General features: G+C 51.2%; 1 protein-coding gene across 9 annotated transcripts in view; it reads right to left on the bottom strand.

The window, feature by feature from the left end:
- Window positions 1-3932: 3932 nt before the first annotated feature.
- Window positions 3933-23768, bottom strand: part of MVB12B (multivesicular body subunit 12B) — a 70063-nt gene continuing 50227 nt past the window's right edge. For 7 of the 9 annotated variants that reach the window (XM_040531165.1, XM_040531169.1, XM_040531172.1 and 4 more), the window contains 3 exons: window positions 16827-16882; window positions 14639-14698; window positions 4838-9913 (listed from right to left, as the gene is read on the bottom strand). In XM_040531165.1, coding sequence (XP_040387099.1) covers window positions 9827-9913; window positions 14639-14698; window positions 16827-16882 — 203 coding nt within the window. In that variant the 3' untranslated portion in view covers window positions 4838-9826. Of the gene's footprint in view, window positions 4313-4481; window positions 4584-4837; window positions 9914-14638; window positions 14699-16826; window positions 16883-23768 lie in introns of those variants that run through there. The other 2 variants (XM_040531166.1, XM_040531168.1) reach the window with 2 other exon arrangements.

Below are 23768 nucleotides of genomic sequence, written 5' to 3'. Positions count from 1 at the left end.
TAAACAAAATCCTGCCTGGAAAATTTGTCAAAGAAATGCCAAACATCTTCATTTCTGATAATGCAGAACTGGAATTCAAGGGATTTTGAAAATGTCACTAATTTTCAGAATAGAAAGTTTCGAAATGTTTACTTTGTGGTCGTCTTAAATTTTTACATCTTTCAACAAAGCAAGCAGAAAAGTGAAAACATCTGAAAAGGCTTTTGAAAAGAAAAGAGTCAGCACAAGCTGGATAAAGCTGTGGGCTCCTTTATCTTCAGAAATCTGCACACATGGAGCAGAGTTCAGGATTTTTATTTTTTTTAACTGTGCATTCAAACACTTCCCAGCTCACAATCCAAGCTATGTCGGCTTTGCTAGACCTTCAAAGTACTGTTGGCAGCCTTTCCTGCAGCGGAATAAAACATCTTACCCTGGGGAAGCAAAAGCTGAGTCATTTTTAACCCCAAACAACATTCACTGATGTGGTCATCTTGTTAGTCATGGAAATCCTGTGTTTTTTCTATTTATGCTTCTTTCAACACTTATTAACCAAGAAGTGAGGAGGTTTTATTTTAAACTGCAGAAGATGTTTATCCTCTCCAGGGCCATGACAATCAGTTACATGGCTTATCAATCATTTCAGAGAAAGGAAAAGATTTTCAGAAATTCCCAGGGCAAGTTAATTTTTAAAGCTGTAGGAGGGAGAAGGGGAAAAGAAAACAAACACCAACAAAAAAGCCACAGAAACACAAAGCCCAGCACAGCTTTCTGACACCACACATACCCTTGGCTGGCTTTCGTTCCACCCCTCGCGCCTGTTGTTTCCCCGTCTTCATGAGACGAGGCCTGCCTTGCGGTAAGAATGACGAGGTGCTCACATTTTCGGAGACAAATGGCAGCTCCCAGTGACTGGAGTATGAAACAGAGCAGAAGGGCTGCCTTCGAAGTTCAATTAATTTATTGACTTTCCTTAGAAAACAAATTCTCTGAATGACACACAGCACAAACCAGCTCTGGGACCACTCCACGCAGCCGCCCTGGGTCCCGCAGCCCCGGAGCAAAGCAGAGGGGCCGTACCCAGCCGACACCAAGCGCCCACGCCAGCCGGTGACACTGCCACGTCTCCGCACGGTGGCACACACTTTCCTGGCAGGTCGCTCCCAGCCGCCCCAGCCGCCTGCCCCGTCCCCTCCTGGCCCCTGCTGGGCTTGGGGCCATCGCCCCTCCCAGCACGCAGCTGAGCGGTCCCCTGGGCAGCAAAAATCCCTTGGCAGACAATTTTAAATTTGTTTTGCCCGAAAGGGATGAGCACAGGAGAAGGAGCTGAAATACCAGAGAATGTTGTTTTAGCTGAGGAGGAAATGACGGCTCAATGGATGGAGACTTAGGGGTTTTCATAACAAAAGGAAATGCTGTTCAGGCATTGGCACCAAGAAACATGGCAGGTGAGGCTCTGGGTTTCTTTCTATCTACTTTTGAACACCATGACCTATAGCACGCAGTGCAGCTGCCTCCACTGCTCCATGCTCTGGCTGTGGCCCATGAGCAAGCATCTCCAGCCCAAACATCAATCACGTCGTGCCTAGCAGAGGGGGCAGGACACCACCGCTCCCCCTGGCTTTGAACGTTGCTGTTGCTCCTTACAGCGGTGGTGGTGACCCCCTTCCAGCACATCAGCGCCAGTCACTGCGGCTCTTTAGACCGTGGCTGCTTCAGAAGAAACTCCACAGAAATGGCAGAGGTATTCGGTGAAGAATCTTTTAACATTCAATAATTACAGGGGGATTCTGAGCAGCTGAATTGGGAAATACAAAGATCAGAGGCTGAGCAGAAATACTGGTGTTTTGGTGAAATCTGGAGTATTTCAACAGCAGAGCAATCCCAGAGGCCTCCGAGCAGCTTCTCAGAGGAAGGGGAGCACACGCCCTGCCAGGGCAGTGCTAGGTCCAGCCACGAACCAAGCCGAGCTCCGGGGATGAGACCTCGCGGCGGGGATGCCCGGCGTGTCCGGAGGCGCTGCTGCCGCCCAGCAGCAGTTGTGCAGCCCCAGCCCGCGCTGCCCCCGCTGCCCCCGCTGAGCGCAGCCCCCGGCAGAGGCAGCAGCCGACCCTGCAGGCGCGGTGCTGCCGGTCGCAGGCATCGCCTGCGCAGCGACGGTTCGGCGGCCGCGCACGCGCCCGAATGCTGCACGTAGCCACGGAGGTCAGGGGGTGGTGCGGGACCGGCCCCCTCTGGTTTATGTGCCCCCCGCGCCTGCCTCCTCCCCCGGCCGGGACATTCAATCAGGTGCCGGTGACGGCTCCCACAGCAACTCCGCGGTGCAGTTTCTTAGTTTTTGGCAGAACCAGTGGTACTCGCTTTAAAAAGGTTATAAAAACATGTGCCTGAAGAGAATGTTGGGAACTTGGGTATTAATCTCCTCTAATTCAAAGGCCACTCTAAGTATGTGAGACAGAAATATTGGCTGGGGTGAGAGAAGATGGCAGAGGTCGTAGTGTACGCCACCACTTGGGTCAAGTTCAGAAAAATAACTTAGCACAAAGAATAACAAATTTGAGTTCTAATGGGGTGATATTAGCCTCTCTGTAGCTGAGAAATCCATTTTGCCCCCAACGGCTCTCACAAGGGTGCAACAGAAGGGCTCTGCCCCTGCAGTGCGCTGCCCTCGCTGCTGCCGGAACAGCCCCTGTGCCAGGTCCTTCCCCATCCTGCCCAGTGCTGAGGCTTCTCCCCACCGCTGCGAGGCAGCCGCCAAAGGGGCTTCGCCCTCCAGCACCGCACTTGACAGCAGGCGCTTGAGCCAAGGCCAGTCCCAGCAACGTCCCTCCAGTGCCGTTAAAACACTCTCAGGCAGCAGCACTCGACAAAGAAAGCACAAAGCAGGGCCACACAGTACAGACCGTGAGTCATAAAAGCACGGCACCTTCCCTGTAACTCACACTTCCACCCTTAACTGCCTCTCTTAAAACACGGCCGTATTTCAAAGTTGATTATAAAACCCTGTTTATTTCTGCAGAATCCCAGTTTATAATATTTGTAAAAAACGAGACCACGGAGCCCCGAGCTGGGCAGGGCTGCTCTTATCCTACAGAAATGCTCCCACCTGGCCCACGCGCAGCCTCCATCCCTGCTGGGGCAGCTCCGAGCCGAAACGCTGCGCAGGAGAGAAGCCACTTGGGTGGCCTCCAGGCAAGAAAGCCCTGCCCCAACGCTCTGCCTGAACGCCCTGCCCAAAAGCCCTGCCTGCTGCCAGGTCACTGTGCAACAGTGGGGGCAGCAGCCAGGGAGCCGGGGCCGGGGGGCCGCGGTTGCGAGGTGCCCTGCAGCCCCACACAAGTTGCACGCTGCTGTCACCTGCTGCGCGCTGCCCTCACCCGCTGCACGCTGCACTCAGGCTGCACACTACTGTCACCTGCTGCATGCTGCTGTCACCTGCTGTGCACTGCTGCTATGCCAGGAGCTCCCAGTAGAGCCGTCCCTGTTCTGGGCTGCGGCAGCAGCAGCGTCCCCAGCAGGGGATGTGCCGCTGCGCAGAAAGGCCGTCTGAGGGACTGGCTGTGCACAAGCACGTGCACGGTAACAACAATTAATTCAATGAAAGACTGTGCTGAAAAGTCAAGCCCAGACGCTGGTGTTGCCAAGCTGTGAGGTTGACTCCATGACTTAAACCTGACCTCCTTATAATGACACACAATGCAAATTATACAGTTGATAATTACAGGTCACTAACGCTGTTAATCTTTATAGAGTATAAACAAGTTGTTTCACTGACTTTGCCAGCATTTACTGTACTGAACACACTCACTGCCATACATATTTGGGACACTGCCTGTACAGCAGCGTAGGGATCATGAGTGGTCCTTTATCCTCCAGAAAACACTTCAGTTGAGCTATTTTGACTACTGATTTTTGACTTTGCAGCACAAAGTTTAACAGAGACATTTTGGATTGATTTTCCAAGACTTCTTATATTTTATTTTCAAGGATAGGGAACAACACAAGCAAAAGCGAATTACCTATGTAGGGATCATGCCGTCACCTCGGAAGTACCTGCTTCAGTCAGTCAGGGTACCTGTCAGCGCTGCGGGCAGTCACTGCTGCTCCCCAGCTCCTTCTCAGGGATTCACAGCTCCTGGTCCAACTGCTCATGATTCCTCTGCTCCCATCTCTTTATCACTCCTGTGTCTGAATTCAGGTCACATCTCTTGCAGTGTCCTTCACCTTCCTGGGTAGCCTGAGAGCACAGGAAAGGGTGTCTCTGGTCTCAGCCCTCATGTCCCACCAAAACTCAGAAAGTCCCTGTTGGCCCCAAGCAGAAGCAGAAGGTGACCTGCACAATTGTGACAGAGAAAAAAGCACCTTTGTAAATGAGTCTCTTGCATTAAAGCCTGCAGTACCTGTTCCTTTCTGAGACCTTCCAATCCAAGGACACATATGAGTGACGATTTATAATTCCACACGATCAAAATCAAACAGAGACGGAAGGTAAGAAAACTCACCTCTGTAGGACACCACTAGAACCATCCACCTGTACCGTTCTAGCTCCTTAACAAGCGTTCATCTTGGTACAAAGCCAATTGCTTCACTGAAGTCCAAGTCTGCTGTAAGAAAGCATCACCTGTATCGAACAAACTTGTAATCTCATTCAGAAATAAAAGTGGTTCCAGGTGACACAGCTGAAACTGCTACACTACAGCAGAGTTCAGACTAAGCATTAACTCATGTTTCATTCTCCTGATGTGTTTTAACTACTTTCAAAACATCCAGGTTTGAGATCTGAAGTCAGCGCAACAATGATACAGACGGAAGATGTGCAAGCTGGTCCCAAGGAACATACACATGCAAAACAGAGAATAAACTGATTAAAACAAATTTTATTTAACAATTATATTAAGAATACAGACTAAGTTATCACACAATGAAACTTCCCTTTGTAAAATACAGGAGAGTCATCTAAAATAAATACAAAAGGTAATAACATTCATTAGATTAATGCACAGTAAATTCACTTTCAATAACCCAACAAAATGCATAGCATCTTAAAAAAACACTTTCCAACTGCATAAAAGGTTTCTCTCACGTTTGTATGATGGCATTCAAAACTGTTGCTGTTTAGAAAGAATTTCACAATAAATGACCATAATATCCAAACTGTTTGGTTTCCCTGTATTGAATGAATTGAGCAGCACCTTACTGAGCTTTTTAATTAACAGAGGAACACCCCCCCTACCTGCAGCGCTGCTGGTTTATGGCTCAGAACAGCTAACTGACACCGCTCGGCTGCCCCGCTGCCGGGACACCCCGTCTGTTCATCAAGGCTGGAGGCTGAGGTAATGCTTAAACGCAGACACGTGCTTCAGGGGGGGGACTCCCCCGGCAAGGGCCTGCAGGGCCCAGGGCAGCTCTGCAGCGTGCCCGGCCCCATCGCACGAGGGCACTGCTGGGGGACGTGGCCGTGCCATGGGGCTGGGGCTCTGGGCGCCCTCGCCAGGCGCTCAGTCCGCCAGCAACACTCCCTAGCCGTGAGGTGGGCACAGCAGGAGTTTTACTTTCTTCTTACTTTAAAAACACGGGCAAGCCGAGTGTCATAGGCACCATTTTACACAGCCATCTGTGCCGTGTGCGGTTTGAAAGATGGCGAGGCAGAGCCACAGCAGGCCAGCCCTGGCGCGCCAGCACAGTGTGGCACAGGCGGGACGGGCGGCAGGGCCGCGTGTGCCCTGTCCGGGGAGCCGCCGCCACGCCTGCTCCGTGGGACAGCCGCCGGTGCGTGGGCAAGGCCTGGGGCGGACAGGCCCACGCGATGTGGGGTGAGGGCGAATGTGGGCCTAGCCAGCTGAGGAGGGCGCCGCGTCCCGACCTCCCTCGGCTGAGGAGATTTTCAGGGCCACAAGGAACAGCAGGCGCCCAGGCTCCTGGACGCGCTCCCTCGCCACCAGCATCCACCTTGCAGTGCCGTGCCCAGTCAGCACTTCCTACAGGCTCTGAGGTCGCAGGTTCGGTTTGAGGAGTTCAGGAAACCAGCAGGGGCACGGGGCGGGTGTGAAACCCAACAAGCCCAAAGTTACAAACTACCAACAACGTCCTACTACACAGGAGGCTCACAAGGGATCCTTTCCTACAAACACTGAGGGCAATCTCAGTGACAGTCAAAGGAACGAAGTCTGACAAAGTTTACTCCTATACAACTACAGCTACGAGATGCTCCCACAGGAAGACATCTGCTAAGTCAGTCCACACTTGAATTTTACCACAAAGTTCACGCTTTACATTACTTTCTGCACTAACTTCTTGCCTTTCCATAATTAACACGTTAGACATTGCCGTCTGTCCCGGACGGTCCATGAATCATCTTGGTACGCTCTTTGCTGTGGGAAATCCAGGAGGCAGCACGTCACTACTAACTCACATCGGAAGGTATATTTTACAGTAAGTAAACCCCTCACTGCTGCTCTTCTGTCTCTGTTGCAGAGATATGGATCTGCTGGATAATTTGGCAAACTAATCTCTGCATCAGCCACAAGATTAAGCTACCTGGTGCCCAGTTTTGTTCTAGAAATAGAAAGAAGGTAGCCAAACACATCTGGTAAAGCTCTGCAAATCCACTTCTGTTGCTTCCCACTGACACATCCCCGCCCCTTATGCCCCAGAAGGCTTCTCCACAGACAAACATCAATATCAGGCTGCCTGAATATTTACTGCCCGGACCAGTGGTAGCACACTTGCCTATTCGACAGGGAGGGCGGAAGATGCAGAGGGATGCTTGTGCTGGCTCTGGCACATTGCTGTGAGGATACAAGGACCAGCCTTGCAGTGAGTTACTGAGAGTACAAAAGTTACAGAACAGCAAACAGAACCTGCCTGTGGCAATGCTGATCTGATGCCCGCGACATGCGGAATTCAGAGGTGCAGCAGGAAAGCTTCCTAGAATCGGTGGACTGAGAAGGTAAAATCAGTCACACTGTGCTGTTTGTCTCACTGTGCTTCTGAGTACTGACTCTGAGCCCTCTCCACTTTGGAGATATCCACGGTTTTCTAGCCTCTGGTTAGTATGTCTGAGAGCACAACTGGCTTTCAGCAGCTGTAGCTCTTTACTCAAAACATCTCTACTGCACTCATACAGACAGAACTGCAGTTGTACTGTTCATGCTTTCAATAACAGCTATCTTTGAAGTGCCACGGTGCAAAACCCTGCTGTAAAGACCAAATTTATCTTCCAAGTTTCTTTGCAGATGCATCCCTGAAGTAGTTTTGCTAGGCCAGTGTAAGAGAAGAGACAGTGAGAACCAACTATACAAATATATCCCGAAGATTTCTTAGATGCTTGTCCCAGCTGGATGTCCTGGCAGCATTTTGAGCCATCCAGTGTTTCTTGTAGGTCACTGAAGAGAAAGCTGAACTTACTATCACTAAGAAGACTGAGCAAGTGCAACTGTTGCTATAAATATTAAAGCATCAGTTTTATCTCCAGATGCTCTAAGCTAAATCTCATGGGAAGGGACTCAAAGCTATGTGCCCATTTTCCCAAGACATACGTAGGAACTGCTCGCCTGGATGCTGAGCTTGGCAGCTACCAAAGCTGCTCCTCACTGTGGCACAGTCAGTCCTGCCTTCAGCACAGGAAGACGTGGATGGAGGAGGTGCTCCTTGTAGCTGTCTCCCTCTCTTGGCAGCAAAAACTGCCCCTGGAGCTCTGCTGACTTTGCACTGGCAGCTTAGCACTAGCCTTGCAGCCCTTGCTCGCCCACCATCAGTAACGGGGAAGGTCAGCTGTCTGCAACTCTGTCGTCCCAAAGCTTTGAGGAATGCACTGCTGCAGTCAGCTTCGACCTACCTGCAGTGTCCACTAAAGGAGAAGCTATAAGTGGATGCCACAGAAAACTACAGAACAAATTACAAGCAGAAAAACAGAACGACAAAAGATGGATGAGATGGGCATACTACTACAGCGTAGAGTGGATTTGAACTTCAAGTGAACCTGAGCCGAATGACCAGGCTGCCATGGTATGTTCATTTGTTGATGTCGGCATCATCAATCTAGCCTTTGTGAAGCTTGGCAGTGAGGTCTGGCTTTGCTTTCCTGCAGGATAAATAAGAACTAAAAATGGTGCTGCAACCTTCAAGTAAATGAGCACTTCCAGGGGGTCAACCAAACCTTCAGAGTTGATGCAAATGACATAGCTTTAACTCTTTTGACCAAATTATGACACACCTGCAACCAAATCTGCCTATGCTTTCAAATCGCACAGCCTTGCTTTACGGAGGCAGTTTTAGAAAATTATCACCTGATTAGAAGGAGTTAAAGCAAGTAACTGGAGTCAGTCTATCCTGAATGTTAAGGTATATTGTGCTCATTATCCTACAGATATGGTATGGTGCTTTAAAACCAGAAATGAATCTTTGGACAAGAAATATTTTACATATGTACAAATAAAAAATACAAGCCGACAGTACAAAACCTACTGTTAGTTACCATTCTGTCCAACTACAAAATACAAGATCAACCAAAAGCAGTGCAAAGCAGGTCAGGGCATACATGTGACCCAGACCGAGAGCGGCAATACTGTTATTTGTTACTATGGCAATTGCGTTTCAATAGGGTTAGGTAATCAGTATTTTACAATACAAAAAGTTGTACATTTGAACACTTAAAAATTGCCATTTTGCTGCCATGATGTAGTTTTGTTCTACAGCAGAGACTTGAAAAAGCAGCACAGAGTCAGATGGCCATTCCTAAATAACTCATTACAGCAACTGAGTTCTCCAAGACATGCATTTGACTCAGAAGTGAGCTAAGGTCACCGATCACAAGGAGGCTGAGGTCAGGTTTAATGCATCAACTCTCATCCTGCGCTACGCCAGACTTCAGTGCTTCCTTCCATGAGTGCAAAGGGGAACAGGCACATCTCTTTTGTTTTAGCAGCTCGCGGGGCAAAAATGAGAAAACTGTCCAAAGTAACAGACAGGTGACAGCATCCGCCTTGTCAGCAGGGCCACAGCTCAGCAGGCTGCTGCAGCAAGGGGTCAGCGTGACGTTGCAGGGGTCTTGCTGGCTTGCCGTCAGCATCCAGCCCAGAAGGACACGTGGGACGTTTGTCACTCGAGGTGCTGCCAGACACGCGGACACCCTGAGCAAAGCAAAGGTGCTTCACCTCAGAGACCGCAGTGCCGCTCGTGATCTCTGTGCTCCTCCCCCTTGCCAGCAACTGTGGACAGGGCCCAAAGCAGATCTGAGCAAGTGACCCCGGCTCCAAGAGCCTACAGCAAAAACAAAGACCACAGTCTGGGGTTGAACCTGGCCACGGCAGAGTTGCTGCATGCCCGGACCTCAGCGGAGGCCAATGAAGTGTCTGCCACGGCTCGGTGCTGCCTGCTCAGCGACGTGCGTGGGGCGACGAGAGCAAAGCAGCCAGCTTGGGCAGCAGGTCTGGAGTTTGCTGTTAACCGGCTGTTATCTTTTACTCTCTCTCAGGGCTCGCTGCTGAGCATTCCTGATCGTCTGTGAGCTAACAGCTTGCTGTTCACAGGGCTTCGTTACGGTCTATTGTTTTTGTGACTGTCCTGCAGCAGAGTACATGGAAATAGAAGCAACCGAGAGACTGCCAGTCAGGCTCTGAGTAACGTACTCACGTGGACACTTGTCCGCAGCAGCGTACAAGGGCGAGGGCAGCTGCCGAAGGGTTGCACGGTCCAAATGCGTGGAATAACGTGTGCGGGAGGAGGCGGTGCAGCGCAGGGTGGGTGGCGACGGCTGGACGAGCAGAGCTCTGCTGGCAGGGCCCCTAGCGCCGCATCCCGCTCAGTAGTATGCACGCACACGGCTGCTCCAGCGCCGGCGGCCCCCTCAGGACGGCGGGACCGGCGGGCACCTGGTGGGGCTGGGCGGCAGGCGGGCCGCCGCGCTCTGCTCCGTCCTGAAGCTGTAGTCGTACTGCGGAAGAAATGAGACAGGGAACGGTGGGGCACCTGCCCGGCAGCACCCCCCAGCCCGTGCCCTGCACGGGGTGAACGCGACGAGCAGAAAAAACAGGCAGGATGGCCCCGGCAAAGGCATCAGCTGCAGTCGCATCCCCCCCGCCCCGGGTCGAGGCCGCGCCTGCAGAGCCTGCCTGCCGCAGGGAGAATTTGCTCCCCTCCCTCAATCCCAGGGCCAACGGGAACGCGACCGCGCTCCTCCTCCCCACGAGGCAGCCAGCAGCAAGACCCCAGCGCGGGCCTCACTTGCCCCGCGGCGCCAGGCGCTTTCGGGTCGGCGAGGCGAGCGAGCCCCGACCCCACGCGCGGCCGCAGCGCAGCCCAGGGCGCCTCCGTTCCGCCCCGCTCTCGGCGCGGCGCGGCCGGGCCGGGCCCGGCTCCGCACCTGCGGGACGGGGCCCGCGCACGCGGCGCCCGGCGGCCACCGGCGGCGAGGCCCCGCGGCGGAGCCGGCGCCGCAGCACCGCCACCTGCCGGCCGCCGCCCGACGGCCCCGCCCGGGGCGCCGGCCCGGGCCCGGCTCCCCCGCCCGCCGCGGGCTCGGCCTCCCCCGGCCGCGCGGTGCCGGCCCCCGGCGGCCACGGGCGGGGCGCCGGGCGGCGCCGGGCGGGCGAGGCCCCGGCAGCCGGGACCCGGTCGGCCCGGCCCCGGGCCCCCCGCAGCAGCGCCCGCCGGGCGCGGCGGGGCCGTGCAGTGAGGCGCTGCGGCACTAGGGGGTGCTCGGCGACCGGCTGCGGAGGCACCTGAAGTCGGCGAGCGCTTCGCCGCGCTCCCCTGCCCGCAGCCAGCGCTCGGGAACGGGGAACCGGGAATTGTTGCTGGCTGGGTAACCGAGGACTGGGCGCCACCAGAAGCGCGCAGAGCTTCCATTTTGTAGGAACTACAAAAAGCACGCGTGTAGCGCACGCGTCACGTCTGCCAGTAGAAACTGTGCAGGGAGGTCGTGTCAAGAAGTCGTTTTTTTCACGACCGCCTTTTAATTGGCAAACGTGACTTCATTAATTTCACCTCAATGTCACGATGTCACAGCCAGCAGTACCAGCCCCAAGCTAAATAAGCACTAAGCATCATTTTTCAACACGCAAACACATAAAGATGTCAGCTCAAACTGTTTACTAATTAACACTTAAAAAGACACAAATTAGATATGCGTGGCTAAGAGCAATTATAATCAAGACGAATTTCTCTAGTCATTTGGGAACTGAAAAAAATGCCTAATTGCTGGAACCAATGTTTTAAAAACTGAAATCATGCCAGTTAGCAAATATGTTCATTTAAAGAACATTTCATGTGACTACACTCTGGAGAATTGACTACAAACACGAGAACAAGGAAAAAGATTTCTGTATAAAATTAAAATTTTAAGCTCTTTTAGATTTACCACTTCTTCATTAAATATATTTGCAAAGAACAGCCTATGAAAACTTGTAGCAATTAAGTGGTTAAATGAACTGCCTTCCTTGTCAGTTTAAAAAGAATAATTAATATTAGATGCTCACTTTACTAATTAGATCCTCTCCAGACTTTTAGCTCAATGCCAAGCTGAAATGAAGGCTCGGTGCTCTCTGCCAACATCCCGTGAGCAGGGGAGGCCCACGGCAGCCTGCCCGTGCTGCTGATGGCCACGCGGTGCGGCACGACCTGCTGCTGGGGCTGTGCTCAGCCCCGCTGCCCACGCCTGCACCACTCTCTTCAGGCAGGGACCATCTCGCCTGCCTGGACGCTGACACGGGAAGTTTCCCTACCCGGTACACGAGGACCAGCAAGCACAGTCCCCCCGCAGCCCTGCAAGGAGAGGCTGCTGCAGGGGCTTGTGCTCCTCTCTGCCCTGTATCCACCAAAATGGCCTTGGGCGAACTCAGCTTAAAACCTTCCCCGCCCTCTCCTCCCACTGGGCTTCACCACTTCATACATCCCCCTAGCGCACGGCCGTGCAGTTCCAGTGCCTGGTGCGAAGAGATGCGGCCTGAGCACGCCGTCACTTCAGCTGCAGGCTGGGTGTGCAGTACAGGATTTGCACGCTATTTTCATTGATTTTCCTGAAAGGGTGGGGTCCTTTCATTTGGCTCACTTCACAGCTTGGAGGATGGGTGCATACATCTGCAAATGTGGCGACAGAGAACAATAACTCTTGGAATTCTTTGGGAATATTTTTGAATGGCATCTAGCTCCAGGGAAAATGTTCTTGCTGCTCTGGAAATCCAGAAGATTTGTTGTAATGGTGCTATTGCTTGCAAGGGAAATAAAACCATGCGGAAATTCACAATATTTATATGCGCAGCTAGCTATGTGCAGACAAGATGCTTCATCAAGGAATATATGCTGCATAATTATACTTTTCATTACTCCGAAACACACACAGCCTGTAATGGAACAGGAGGGTGTGGGGAGAACCAGCAGGTATCAGCCACTCTTCCCACAGCCACACCAGTGTGGCCAGTAGCGGTCCCCACACTCTGCAGGCCCGCGAGAGGCTCAGGAGAGGGCTGCAGGCAGCACGCTGAGCTGCCCAGACCTCTCCACGCTTGGCAGTACGGAGAGGGCAGCAGCAGGAAATCTAATGCCACTGCGCTTCCCCTCTAGCAAAAGGCACCTGCAGCTGACTGCTGGCGAGAGGGGGACAGGAGGCAGAAGGGCTCGGGGCCGTCAGCCCTGAGCAGCTGTTCCCCGAGCACTGGGCTCCACGCGCTCAGGACACGCTGGGGCTGTCCAAGCACACCGTGGCTGTCCCCAGCAGGACAGCAGGCGTGCCACATGGCAGGACCGCAGCGCCTGAAGCAGTTGGGTGCTTCTGCCAGCGATTTCCACACTTGGGCAGCATGTTCAGAGTCACCACCACACCGCTCCGCTGCGCTGACGGATGCCTGAAAAGCTCTGGCAACCAGCCACCTTCTTTTCTTACTCAGGCAAAATTTCAAGGCAGGAAGAGGAGACAGATTTTGTGACTTGCCGGTCACAAGTGGTGTCCCTCAGGGGTCGGTCTTGGGTCCGGTGCTCTTCAACATCTTTATCGACGACATAGACGACGGAATCGAGTGCACCCTCAGCAAGTCTGCAGATGACACCAAGCTGAGCGGTGCAGTCGATACAACAGAGGGAAGGGATGCCATCCAGAGGGACCTGGGCAGGCTGGAGAAGTGGGCCCATGAGAACCTCATGAGGTTCAACAAGGCCAAGTGCAAGGTGTTGCACTTGGGCTGGGGCAATCCCAGGTATTTATATAGACTGGGAGAAGAAGAACTTGAGAGCAGCCCTGTGGCGAAGGACTTGGGGGTCCTGCTGGATGAGAAGATGGACATGAGCCAGCAGTGTGCGCTTGCAGCCCGGAAGGCCAACTATGTCCTGGGCTACATTAAGAAAGGGGTGGCCAGCAGGGAGAGGGAGGGGATTGTCCCCCTCTGCTCTGCTCTTGTGAGACCCCACCCGGAGCACTGCATGCAGGCCTGGGGCCCCCAGCACAAGAAGGATGTGGAGCTCTTGGAACGGGTCCAGATGAGGGCCACTAAGATGATCAGAGGGCTGGAGCACCTCTCCTATGCAGAAAGGTTGAGGGAACTGGGCTGGTTTAGCTTGGAGAAGAGAAGGCTCCGGGGAGACCTCACTGTGGCCTTCCAGTACTTGAAGGGAGGGTATAACAGGAGGGGGAACGCCTGTTTATGTGTGTTGGTAGCAATAGGACAAGGGGGAATGGTTTTAAACGAAGACGGGAGATTTAGGTTAGAAATTAGGAGGAAGTTTTTCACTCAGGGTGGTGAGGCACTGGAATAGGTTGCCCAGAGAGGTTGTGGATGCCCCATCCCTGGAGGCATTCAAGGCCAGGCTGGATGTGGCTCTGGGCAGCCTGCTCTAGTGGTTGGCAACCCTGCCCAGGGCAGGGGGGTTGAAACTCGATGATCTTTAAGGTCCTTTTCAACCCAGGCCATTCCATGATTCTGTGATTTAGGAAACTGGACCCACAACTGGAACCAAAGAGCAGAGAAGCCAAGAAGAGTCTGAAGTACTGCTATACTATCTTCTTACTCTTTGCCTTTAACCCTGCTGGCCTGCACAACAGAGACATCTGTGACCAAGGATGCCCAAAGAAACAAATGCTGCTGAGACTCTTCCTCCTGGTCTTAGACATGCACCTGAGAAGCAGCTCTTGCAGAGCAGGTGCCTCCTCAGCACCATGCAGCCGAAGTCATCCATGTGCCAAAATGCTCCCATGGGAACACAGTCTCAGTTTGGTTCCTGCCTGTTCCCTAACCTCCTGAAAGACCCACATTTGCTAAAAATGCCAGTTGTTTTTCCTGGTAGCAAGTCACCTCCAGATTCTAATTGAAAAATTATGATGTAGTTTACTTTATACTACTTAGCTGACTTCATTTGCTTCCTGACACAAACAGCGCCTTGCTTGTAACAAACACGTTTTGTTAGTAAAAGAGAAAGAAAGGTTAAATAACAGAGACATCTGGAATTAAATGGAGGCCAGCAGACTTTGCCACTAGATTCAACATCTAACACTTCTTTACCTGGCACATATCACACGTCTCTAATTCTGTACTTACTGTTTGACTCAGCATTGACTTCACCTACCAGCAGTGACTTGGGAAAGACAAGACCTTTTCCACAGGGGGGAAAATCTTACAAGTAAATGAACACAGATCTCATGACACTTCTTAGTGCATGGCTGGGTACCTACCTCCTTTTCGATTTCTGCAAGGGTTTTGATTGTGATGCCCAAAAGATCAACTGGCTGCATCTGGTGGGAAAAAAAAAAAGAAACAGAAATGCCAATTTTTGTTGTTGTTTTGATTTTGTTTAAAGTCAGCAAATACTCTATCACCAGAGATTTAGAGGCACCATCTGTAAATGCATGCATAATCCTATTTCTCAGTGCACCACAAGAGAGAAGCAGCAGAAGGCGGTTTAGGGATAACAGCTCTAATGCCTTTCTCCCTAAATGGGGACAGCTGACACTCATCACAGTGTCACTTTAAACAGGTAAATCTTTAGCCATCTCTCTGCCATGGGACAGTTGTTACTGGAACACGCTTTGTAATACCCCATGGATTTTGTATGGCCACAGCACGCAGGTGTGAGTGGCACCGGCTGTGGAAACCCTCGATCATATTGACCATATGGTGGCAATGGTGTCTAAAGGATCTGAAGGAAGATTAGCATGACCTAATCTTTCTGCATTTGTCCTCGCAGCAGGGCCCTCCAGCTTTCTAGGAATAATGTCCCATAAACAACCCTTGCAGAAAGCAATGGTTGTGAAAAACCACATCCAGCTGCGCACACAGGTTGTGTCAGTGAGAAAAAGAATGCATGAAGCAGGAGTATGATGTGAAAAATCAGACACAATTGACGGTTCTGTGGTTGCTGTAACAGCATCTTGTAAATTATTTTAAAGAGATATTGTTTTAGGGATTGGATGGATTAGAGAACTGGTAATGGGATGCGGAGCCTTTGAGCTCTGGATCACCAACTTAAGATAGTGCTAGGCCAGTGATGTTCAAAAGTAATTCTGAACTGGTACTGGGGTGGGTGCCCGTTCTGAGGTGCAAGGCTGCCCTGCCCAGAATGTCGGTGTCACCGTCTGCAGTCACTGCCGTGCCCAGAGCCGAGTGGGCAGGATGAGGCACCGTGCCCTGCCGCTGGGCAGCTCCTGGGCGTGCTGGGCAGGACCCTACTCTGCAAGGGGAATTCACTCAGAAACATGCTCTATGTGAAAATAACCACGCATGTTTTGCTGCTGCAATTGAGATGCCTGGGCTTAAATAATCTCTTAAACCAGAGGGCAACAGCAACACTAAAATCATTTTTCTATCCCCGTTTCTGTTCCCTGGCACCCCGCAGAGGTCCAGCTGCGGTGTCATTAGGATGCAGGCACCTCCTTAAACTTTCCAGGCTGGAATCGGTGAACAGGACGGCTCAGCCTCCCGCAGAACTGGGTTTCTGCCAGCGTAGCCATGGCAGCCCCGCTGCGGGGCACCACAGCCACTGGCGCTCCACGTGCAGGATCACCGGCGTTCCTTCAGATCCGGTAGCTCTGAAGGATTTAGGCGATGCCAGTCGTACTTGGTGTGAGCAGAGAAAACAGGGGCGTCCCGCCTTGTCGGTGCTCCCTAGGCATTTTTCCAGAGACACTCCTGCCACTCCTGCCACCAAGGGCCTTTTGGGCACCGCATCTAGCAGCAAGGCGGGTGGGAAAGGGGAACCCTGGCTCGGCCATGGTGCACGCGGACCAACCTGCTGGGGACCACAGTGCTCGTGCACAGGCACCTTGTGTGCTGCGGCCAAGCAAGGGCAGCGCAGCCTGGGCCCCGCTCGGAGGCACCCTGCCCTCCTCGCCCACGCCCTGCTCCCGGCTCTGCTCCCACGGGGCGCGCAGCACGCCGGGGGGAGCCTCGCGGCCGCCTGCAGAGCAGCAGCTGGGTGTCAGCGCCAGCAAACACTGTGCTGTTCCTGCTGCCTTCAGCTTATGGGGTGCAAAAAGTCAACCTGTAAGGCTGACTGTACTATGCTGTCTCCACAACAGGTTAAATTTAGGAGACCTGAGTATTTGCAGCTTTCTTTAAAATCTAGACTAGGAAATTAAAAGTGTTTCCAGTGCACAGAAGGTCAAATCACCACTCCTATCTTTAATGGCATTAAACCTTCATCTCCTGGGAGAATTCAGTTTCAGAAAAGATCTGGCAAAAGCTGCTCCCACCCTACAGGAAAGTATTCTGAAGTGCAACCATGGGTCATCTCAAGCACAAGGCATGTATTAGATCATACAGAAGAAAAGGTCCCAGAAGCTGGTAATTTGTGTCAATGCTATGTGATCGCTCTCCGTGAAAAGACGAATTGCAGACATGGGAAGAAGAATGAAGCTAACTCACCCCTTCAGGAGCACAGGCAAACTTCTCTGAAATCATAAAAGGTACTCCATCCATCGCTGTAAGGGACAAAACAAGCAAAAACATCACATTTCCAGCTCACTTCTGACATGCAGCTCCACACATTCACAACAACATATCAAGTGTACCTGGCATTGACATTTGATTGATACCTCATAGAAGTTATTGCCAATCTTTTCTCCCTCTAATCTCCCAGTGTTTTCTCTGTTCAAGACAGCTGGGTTAGTTCCTACCAAGTCAGGAATTCGATAAACCCTACCTACTCTACCCACATATAATTTCATAGTCTCGGTTTTGAGTCTGCTTCCAACTTGGTCCAGCTGCCAAAAAAGGACAGCATTTGAAACTGAAAACAAATACTAACAGTTTAAAAGGACAGACATCTATTTATCGCTACCACACAGAACAATCTGAGCTAACTTGGTGTCCTAACCAGAGGAAAAGGAAAGTACCTGGTTCAGATAACTTTCACGTTTCCAAATACAAAGCAGTAGGTACGCACTGCCGGGCAGAACCAAAGCAAGCACCTCCCCATACCTGGCTGCCACCACTGGAAATTCAACAGCAAGCAATGGAGCTTGAACAAAATGCAAACCACATCTGGAGGACAGAAACCAGTGAAGTAGCTGGAGAGACACAAGGACATGTCACCGTGCTAGGCACTCTCTGTAGCACCACCATAACGATATTAAGAGGATTTTTTCTATTTATAATGTCGTATATTATTCTTAGATATTGCAACAATGTTCAGTGTTTTTGTCTTGTTATCACCACCTCGGAAACTTCACAGAAATCCTCCCACAGGACATGTCAGTACAAGTGAACCACTTATTTTTAAAGCATGTATCTCAACAATTTCCACACAAGACTGAGAAGGGCACATTTCTAAGGCAGAGTGCAGCCCCAGATACACATGCTTTATTTCAGTTACACCTTTAAGTCTTTAAATTTCAGCTCTTAAAGAAGTAAAAACTTCAAACTGGAGCAAGTTTAACCCCTGAAATGCCCTCAAGTAATCCTCAAACAGGGTTTTCTTTCACAGAGTGTGTGCACAAACCCTGCATTTCCCTACTTGCTGTTTCCCAACTGCCACCAGCACCAGTGAGTTACCATGTTAGTGTTTTAATAACGGCTATTTAAGAATACTTAGCATTTTACACTCACTTTGTATATTTTCAACTTAAAAAACACAAAAAATCCACTCCACTGGAATAATTTCATTATCAAAGGTGCTATGTGGCAGCTGCAGTGTTACATGAAACAAAAGGAAACAGATGAAAAGCAGCATCACAAAATCCAGGAAGTTTTGAACCTGAAAGACCATCTGCATTTGTTATCCCGACAGAAACCTGCTTTGATCAGTCACACGCCAGCTTTTGTAAAGTAATTTAAAGAATAAGCCATGGTGCATTTGCATGTTCCCCTCTTGCCACCCCTGTTGCACTGCCTCCATCGGTCCTTCGGTCCCGAACACTTCAGTCCTGACAGAGCTCAGAACTGCAGAGCAAGGCAGCAGATGAAAGCAGGGTGTGCCAAGGCCTCAGCAGCACAATTAGCACTCTCCTAAACAAACGAGCTTCAACAGAGCTGTAATTAAGCAGGCCTGTAATTAAGTATATGCCCTTTATCATAACGATCATGCTTAAAAATGGCATGATGCATGGAAGTGTGTTATTAATGCTGCAATCCCAAAGCGTGAGGAGGGTGCATTGAGCTGGCGTATCGGGCCTGTCACTAGGCTGCTTGTAAAATACATCAAAGGGAAGAATCGGAAAACAACAAGCTCATTCAACAGTTCCTTTCACAGCCAGGCACTGGAGACAAGAGGATTTAAATACCCACCAACTGGGGAAACTTTACACAAATACGCTACCAGGCTGTCCTTGCAGGCTGCACCACCAGCCCCGTGCTACGCCAGGCAGTGGGGGCAGCCTCCTCCCTGCGGCTGCAGCACCCGTGTCACGGCCAGGCTGGGTGCAGTGGCGGTACTGGTGCAGCTGGTGAGGGCGGCTTCAACGTGTAGCAGGCTGGAGGCAGACGGCTCTGCCGGGGGCACTGAAGCACGCGGGCAGCGGCAGCTCCTACTGCCTCAGTGCTTGGGGGCTGAACTATGGCCCAGGCCGAAGTAGGTGCTTCAAAGGACATCCCCCCATTCCCCACACCTCACCCTCAAAGGTGCTGAGTGGGGTCTTATTAATGCTTAACGCAGGAAGAAAGAGATTCAAAATTACTGTTACCACAGTAGTGTTTTTTCACATTTACAACAACTTCAAGGATGAGGCACCTGACCTCCTTTTAGCCATATAAATCCAAATCCAAGAAGATTAATAAATGCAGTGACAATTAGTTCCACCAAAACGCTGAACTGGTATCTGTTAACGTCTCTGTCACACTACGCCTCTCCTCAGGTTTGGAGTGTGCTTGGCATGGGTCCTACGCAAAGCACTAACCTGAACAAAAACCATCTGCGGGAGAGAAGAGCGCTCTCAGCAGCGGTGCTGCTGGGGAGCGCTGGTGCCGCGCGCGGGACTCGCGTTCTCCTGACACAGCCAGGCTGCAGCACCGAGGTCTCCCAGCGGTTAGAGCACAGAGCGCACGGTGGCAGAGCAGCTTCCATCGCTGCCGGTGCAGCAGTGGTGCCCAGCCCTGGCAGACATCCTCTCCGCGCACAGGACCACCTCTCCGTGCCCCTCGGGTGGAGTACAGCCACACGGCACGAGCAGCAACACCGCAGCGATGGGGCTGCATATGTGCGAGCACACGCCATGCATCCAGCGCACCATCACCCCGCAAAGAGGGAAACACCCCGCTCCAGGGAGCAGTCCCAAGGGCTGAGCACCCCCACCAGCAGGCAGGTGCCATAGGAGAGAGCTCCCCCCGCTGCACCATGATCTGCTGGGGGTGTCCAGCGCCAGGGCCTGGGTGCGAGTGCCATCGCTCGCTCCCACCGCGCACCACGAGGCAGCGTACAACTGCACTTTACAGCAGACAGTTAATTTCATAATAAAGTTAAATGAGACCAGAACTGTAGGAGGCTTTTAATTCCATGTCTCTTGTTCTGATGTTGTGCTGTAAATAAACATCATCAGCAGCCTGTGATTCCTTTCTTTTTCTCCTCCCCCCTCACGCCTCCCTCCACTGTTTTTCAGACACTCCTGGCAGTCTCTGATGAGAGAAATACTGCACTGAGATGCTGCCTGGTGTTAATGTTTTCACATCAAAACTGACCAGCCACGCTTTGGTCTGGAGCAACAGTTCTAGTTTTAGTCTGGCCGAGAGCTGTGCAACACTTCTTAGTGCCCACTGGTGCCTCTTTCAGGATGAGCAGCCAGTAACAGAAGGGGATAAGAGGAACTGGTGCTAACAAATGATAAAGTAAAACTCTTTTTCCAAAGGCAAAACGTACTGATTCAGAACAAAAGAGGTGGGTGAAGTCCCCTTTTTGCAGCATTACTGCAAGTAGCATTACTCATACCACCACATGAGTAAGCTCATGTAATAACCCATACAGGTTTTGACATTTTTAAAAGGTTGTAACTTTGAAATGTTTTTAAAGATCTATAAATTGCCTTGCTCCTGTCGCTTAAAAGCCTCTTTACACAGGTCGACATAGATTTTCTTGCCCTTCGTTGCTTTTCCGCAGTTTTCAGGCTTTGCCCATCTGGCCCGCTCTGAGTTCCCACCTCACGCCCGCCCGCGAGCCTGACCAGGCGCTGTGCACAGCAGCCGCTTCCATAAGCCAGGACAACAGCATGGGACACACCTCGCTTCAAAGGATTTTGACTTTTCTCATGACTTATTGGCCACCTTTGCTGTATTTTGGGTCCAGAGAGTGCTGCCCACCCTGGCGGGGTGCCCTCGGGCCACCACTGCCTGTCCTGCCTGCAGGAACGGCAGCCAGCGGCTCCCACCCCCTGACCCTGGCAACTCCCTGCCCATTTTAACTTGTACAACAGGCAGAGAAAAGGTCTAACTAATTATCAGCATCAGAGGCCCATGGGAGAGACGCCAAGGCCAGGGCTGCACCGGGGCTGGCAGCACAGCAGGGGAAGCACAGCCAGGGCCTGAGCAGCGGCCACTGCTACGGAGCGCCTGCAGCCCGCACCTCCAGGCGGAGCGCGGCCCGGCCGGGCGGGCGCACGAGGGAGGTGATGGAGGCGAAGGCGCACGGCCCCTCGCCGCTGAGGCTTCGAGAGGAGCTGCAACGGGGCAGAGCCCCGGCCGCACGCCTCCTGCCACCTCCCTGGCACGCAAGGGCTGCGTGGCCAACAGCAGCAGGAGGGCCTGGCAGAAAGCTCCGCACCGCTCCCCTCACCGCGGACGCAGGGCTCGGCCGTGGGCACCCCCAGCACGGGGACGCGGCCGGGCAGAGCTGTGCTGTGGAGGGCTGGCAGTCCCGGGAGGAGCAGCTTCTCCCCTCCGCGTAATTACAGCTACAGCATCTGCAACAGATTAGGGAGGTGCCTCCACCGCTCACTCTCCAAATGGAAAAAAATAAAAAGGGAGTTCAGAAAGAAAAATGTTTTCAGTGGCTGTTTATTGTCTCTCAGGGAGGAACAGCTCCTCCCTGAGGGTTAGAACCAATTAGCTCATTCACTGGAATTAGATAAGAGTCAAAAGGAGCCGACTGCCAGAACTGCACTCCTGCAATCAAACCGTGGAGGGGAGCATCTCCCTGCGAAGCTCTGACCAAGTTGAGGGGAGACTGGGCTGGTGGCACCACGCAGGACCGCAGGAAAGCACGTCCAGCTTCTGCCTGGTTGCTGCTACTTCATCATAGTTTACTAAGACTTATTATCAGCCTTTAAAGGGCATGCCACAAAACTAGGCTCTATAAATACAACTTGTTAGCTCACTTAGAAATTCGCTCTTTAATATGAAGAAGTACTGTCACCCTCCTCTAAGCATACGATAGATGCTGCCTTCTGTGCTGCAGACTCCAACTAAATCTCAGTTGTCAAATTAGTAATTCATCTTTCTAGAATAACTATATTTTTAGCAAAGCTACCAGATTTAAATAATCAGACCTGCCAATGCTACCCTAATTTAAACATGCTGACGAACTTTCACAGGCAGCATCAGTTAACATAATGAGTTTCTGGATGACAAAGAACTTCAGACTGTAGTTCTCTACACTACCCAGTGTAATAAGCACTTGTTCTTTTCTACAATGTACACATAAAAGAGGAATCTAAATAATAATTGCTGTAATTATCTTGAAAAATATGTGGTGATTAATGGTGATTATGAAAATCTCTATAATTGTTCATTGAAATCTCCAGTGATCAGATGCTTTCTTGAAACAGCCATTAATGAAGAACCTAAGAACACAAAAAGCATCAAAACTCAAGCCAAGCTCCTGACCATTTTAAGTGAGGATACGATTTCACACACACACGCGGCTCAGTTTTAACCCCTCCTGTGAACTCTCCACGAGAGGTTTTAAGATGCCCATGATGTTATGCACATGTCATTGCAGTTCAAAGCACGAAGTTCAACCTGTTATTTATGCAAATAATTAATTACTCTTGTATCCAACTAGCAGTTTGTCATGACACATTAATGACTTGATAGACTTCTATGAACTAGTGAACACAGGACAGCAGAGCGCTTTTATCGTCATTTAATTTAAAAACGATCCTGTGTGAAATTATCTAGTCGTGAGTGATGGAAGCATAAAGAACAGACTCAGCAAAGCTTCTTTTGGATCATTGCTTTATTAATGGTAACGTCAGGGAAATGAAAAATGCTAACATTGTCATATTTAGCTCCTGGGTATAGATGAATAGCTGCCTCAGTGCTTGGCGGGTTCAGTTTGCACACTGCAGTGAGCGCTAATTCTTCACACCACTATTGTGGGGATACATAGCCATAGAAAAGTTTATATACCTCAACTCCCAAGGAAATAACAGCTGTTTCTGCATTTAAATTCTCACCAGACGCTTTTATAGCTTTGGATTTCTTTATTGCTTTTTCTGCATGGCCTTTTACACTCAAATTTTCAACCTCTGATATTAAAAATATTTAAGTAAGTCCCTCGCAAAACATTTTCCTACATTACTATGAAAATTAAAACATTGATAACACCCTCCTCCCCCCCCCAAAAAAAACGAAAACCCCCACAACACGGGATGTACCACTGCCACTTTTAAAATTTAAATCATCTTAGATGTTAGAAATAGCTTTCTGTAATACCGCACAAGCCTTCAGATTTTCCCCAGACCTCAAACACTGTTTCAGTGTTTATGTTTTACCACAATGGATATCTCACAGAACAGCCTAGAGTAATACCTTAAAAACTACAAAGCTCACCTGCTTAGAGAAACTTAATTTTCAGCTAAATGACACTATAGGAAATATCTTCACTGCTTTCATCAGGAACTTGGAAACGTGCAAGAATTAGGGCAGGCTGAGCACAGACTGCTGGTGCTCCAGCGATCAGAGCGGGCAGCTACGTGCACAAGCCAAGAAAAACCACCGATAAATTGGATGAACACGGAAACACCACGCTCCCAGGGCAGTGCTGGAAGGTTTTGCTCTCCCTTTCCACAGAGCCCAGCCTGGTGAGGGCAGCACAGCACCTGGGCAGCCCACCCTGTTCCAACAGAACTTGCACATACACAGGAGACCGCAGCCCCTGTGCCATCCTGTGCTGCACGCCAAGGACAAGAGACAATTCTGGCAATCGAGGGCAATACATTATGCATGATCAGGGTGTGACTCGGCTGGGGGGAATGGGGTGCAAGGCAGGCCCTGCTCTCCTGAGGGACGTGTGCCTGGTGCGTGGAGGAGGCAGGGCACAGGGCAGTACTGCCAGTACCCCAGCAGAGCGCCCGGTGCCCTTCATCCCCTACGAAGCGCGCACGGCTCCGGAACCGCAGCGAGAGCTTGGGCGTGCTTCAGCCATTACACTTGCACGTGGAG

This window comes from Cygnus olor, chromosome 19 (genome assembly GCF_009769625.2).
Source record: "Cygnus olor isolate bCygOlo1 chromosome 19, bCygOlo1.pri.v2, whole genome shotgun sequence".
NCBI classification, from domain to species: domain Eukaryota; kingdom Metazoa; phylum Chordata; class Aves; order Anseriformes; family Anatidae; genus Cygnus; species Cygnus olor.
Note: the sequence above shows the minus strand (reverse complement) of the source record. Positions and strands in the feature narration are given on the sequence as shown.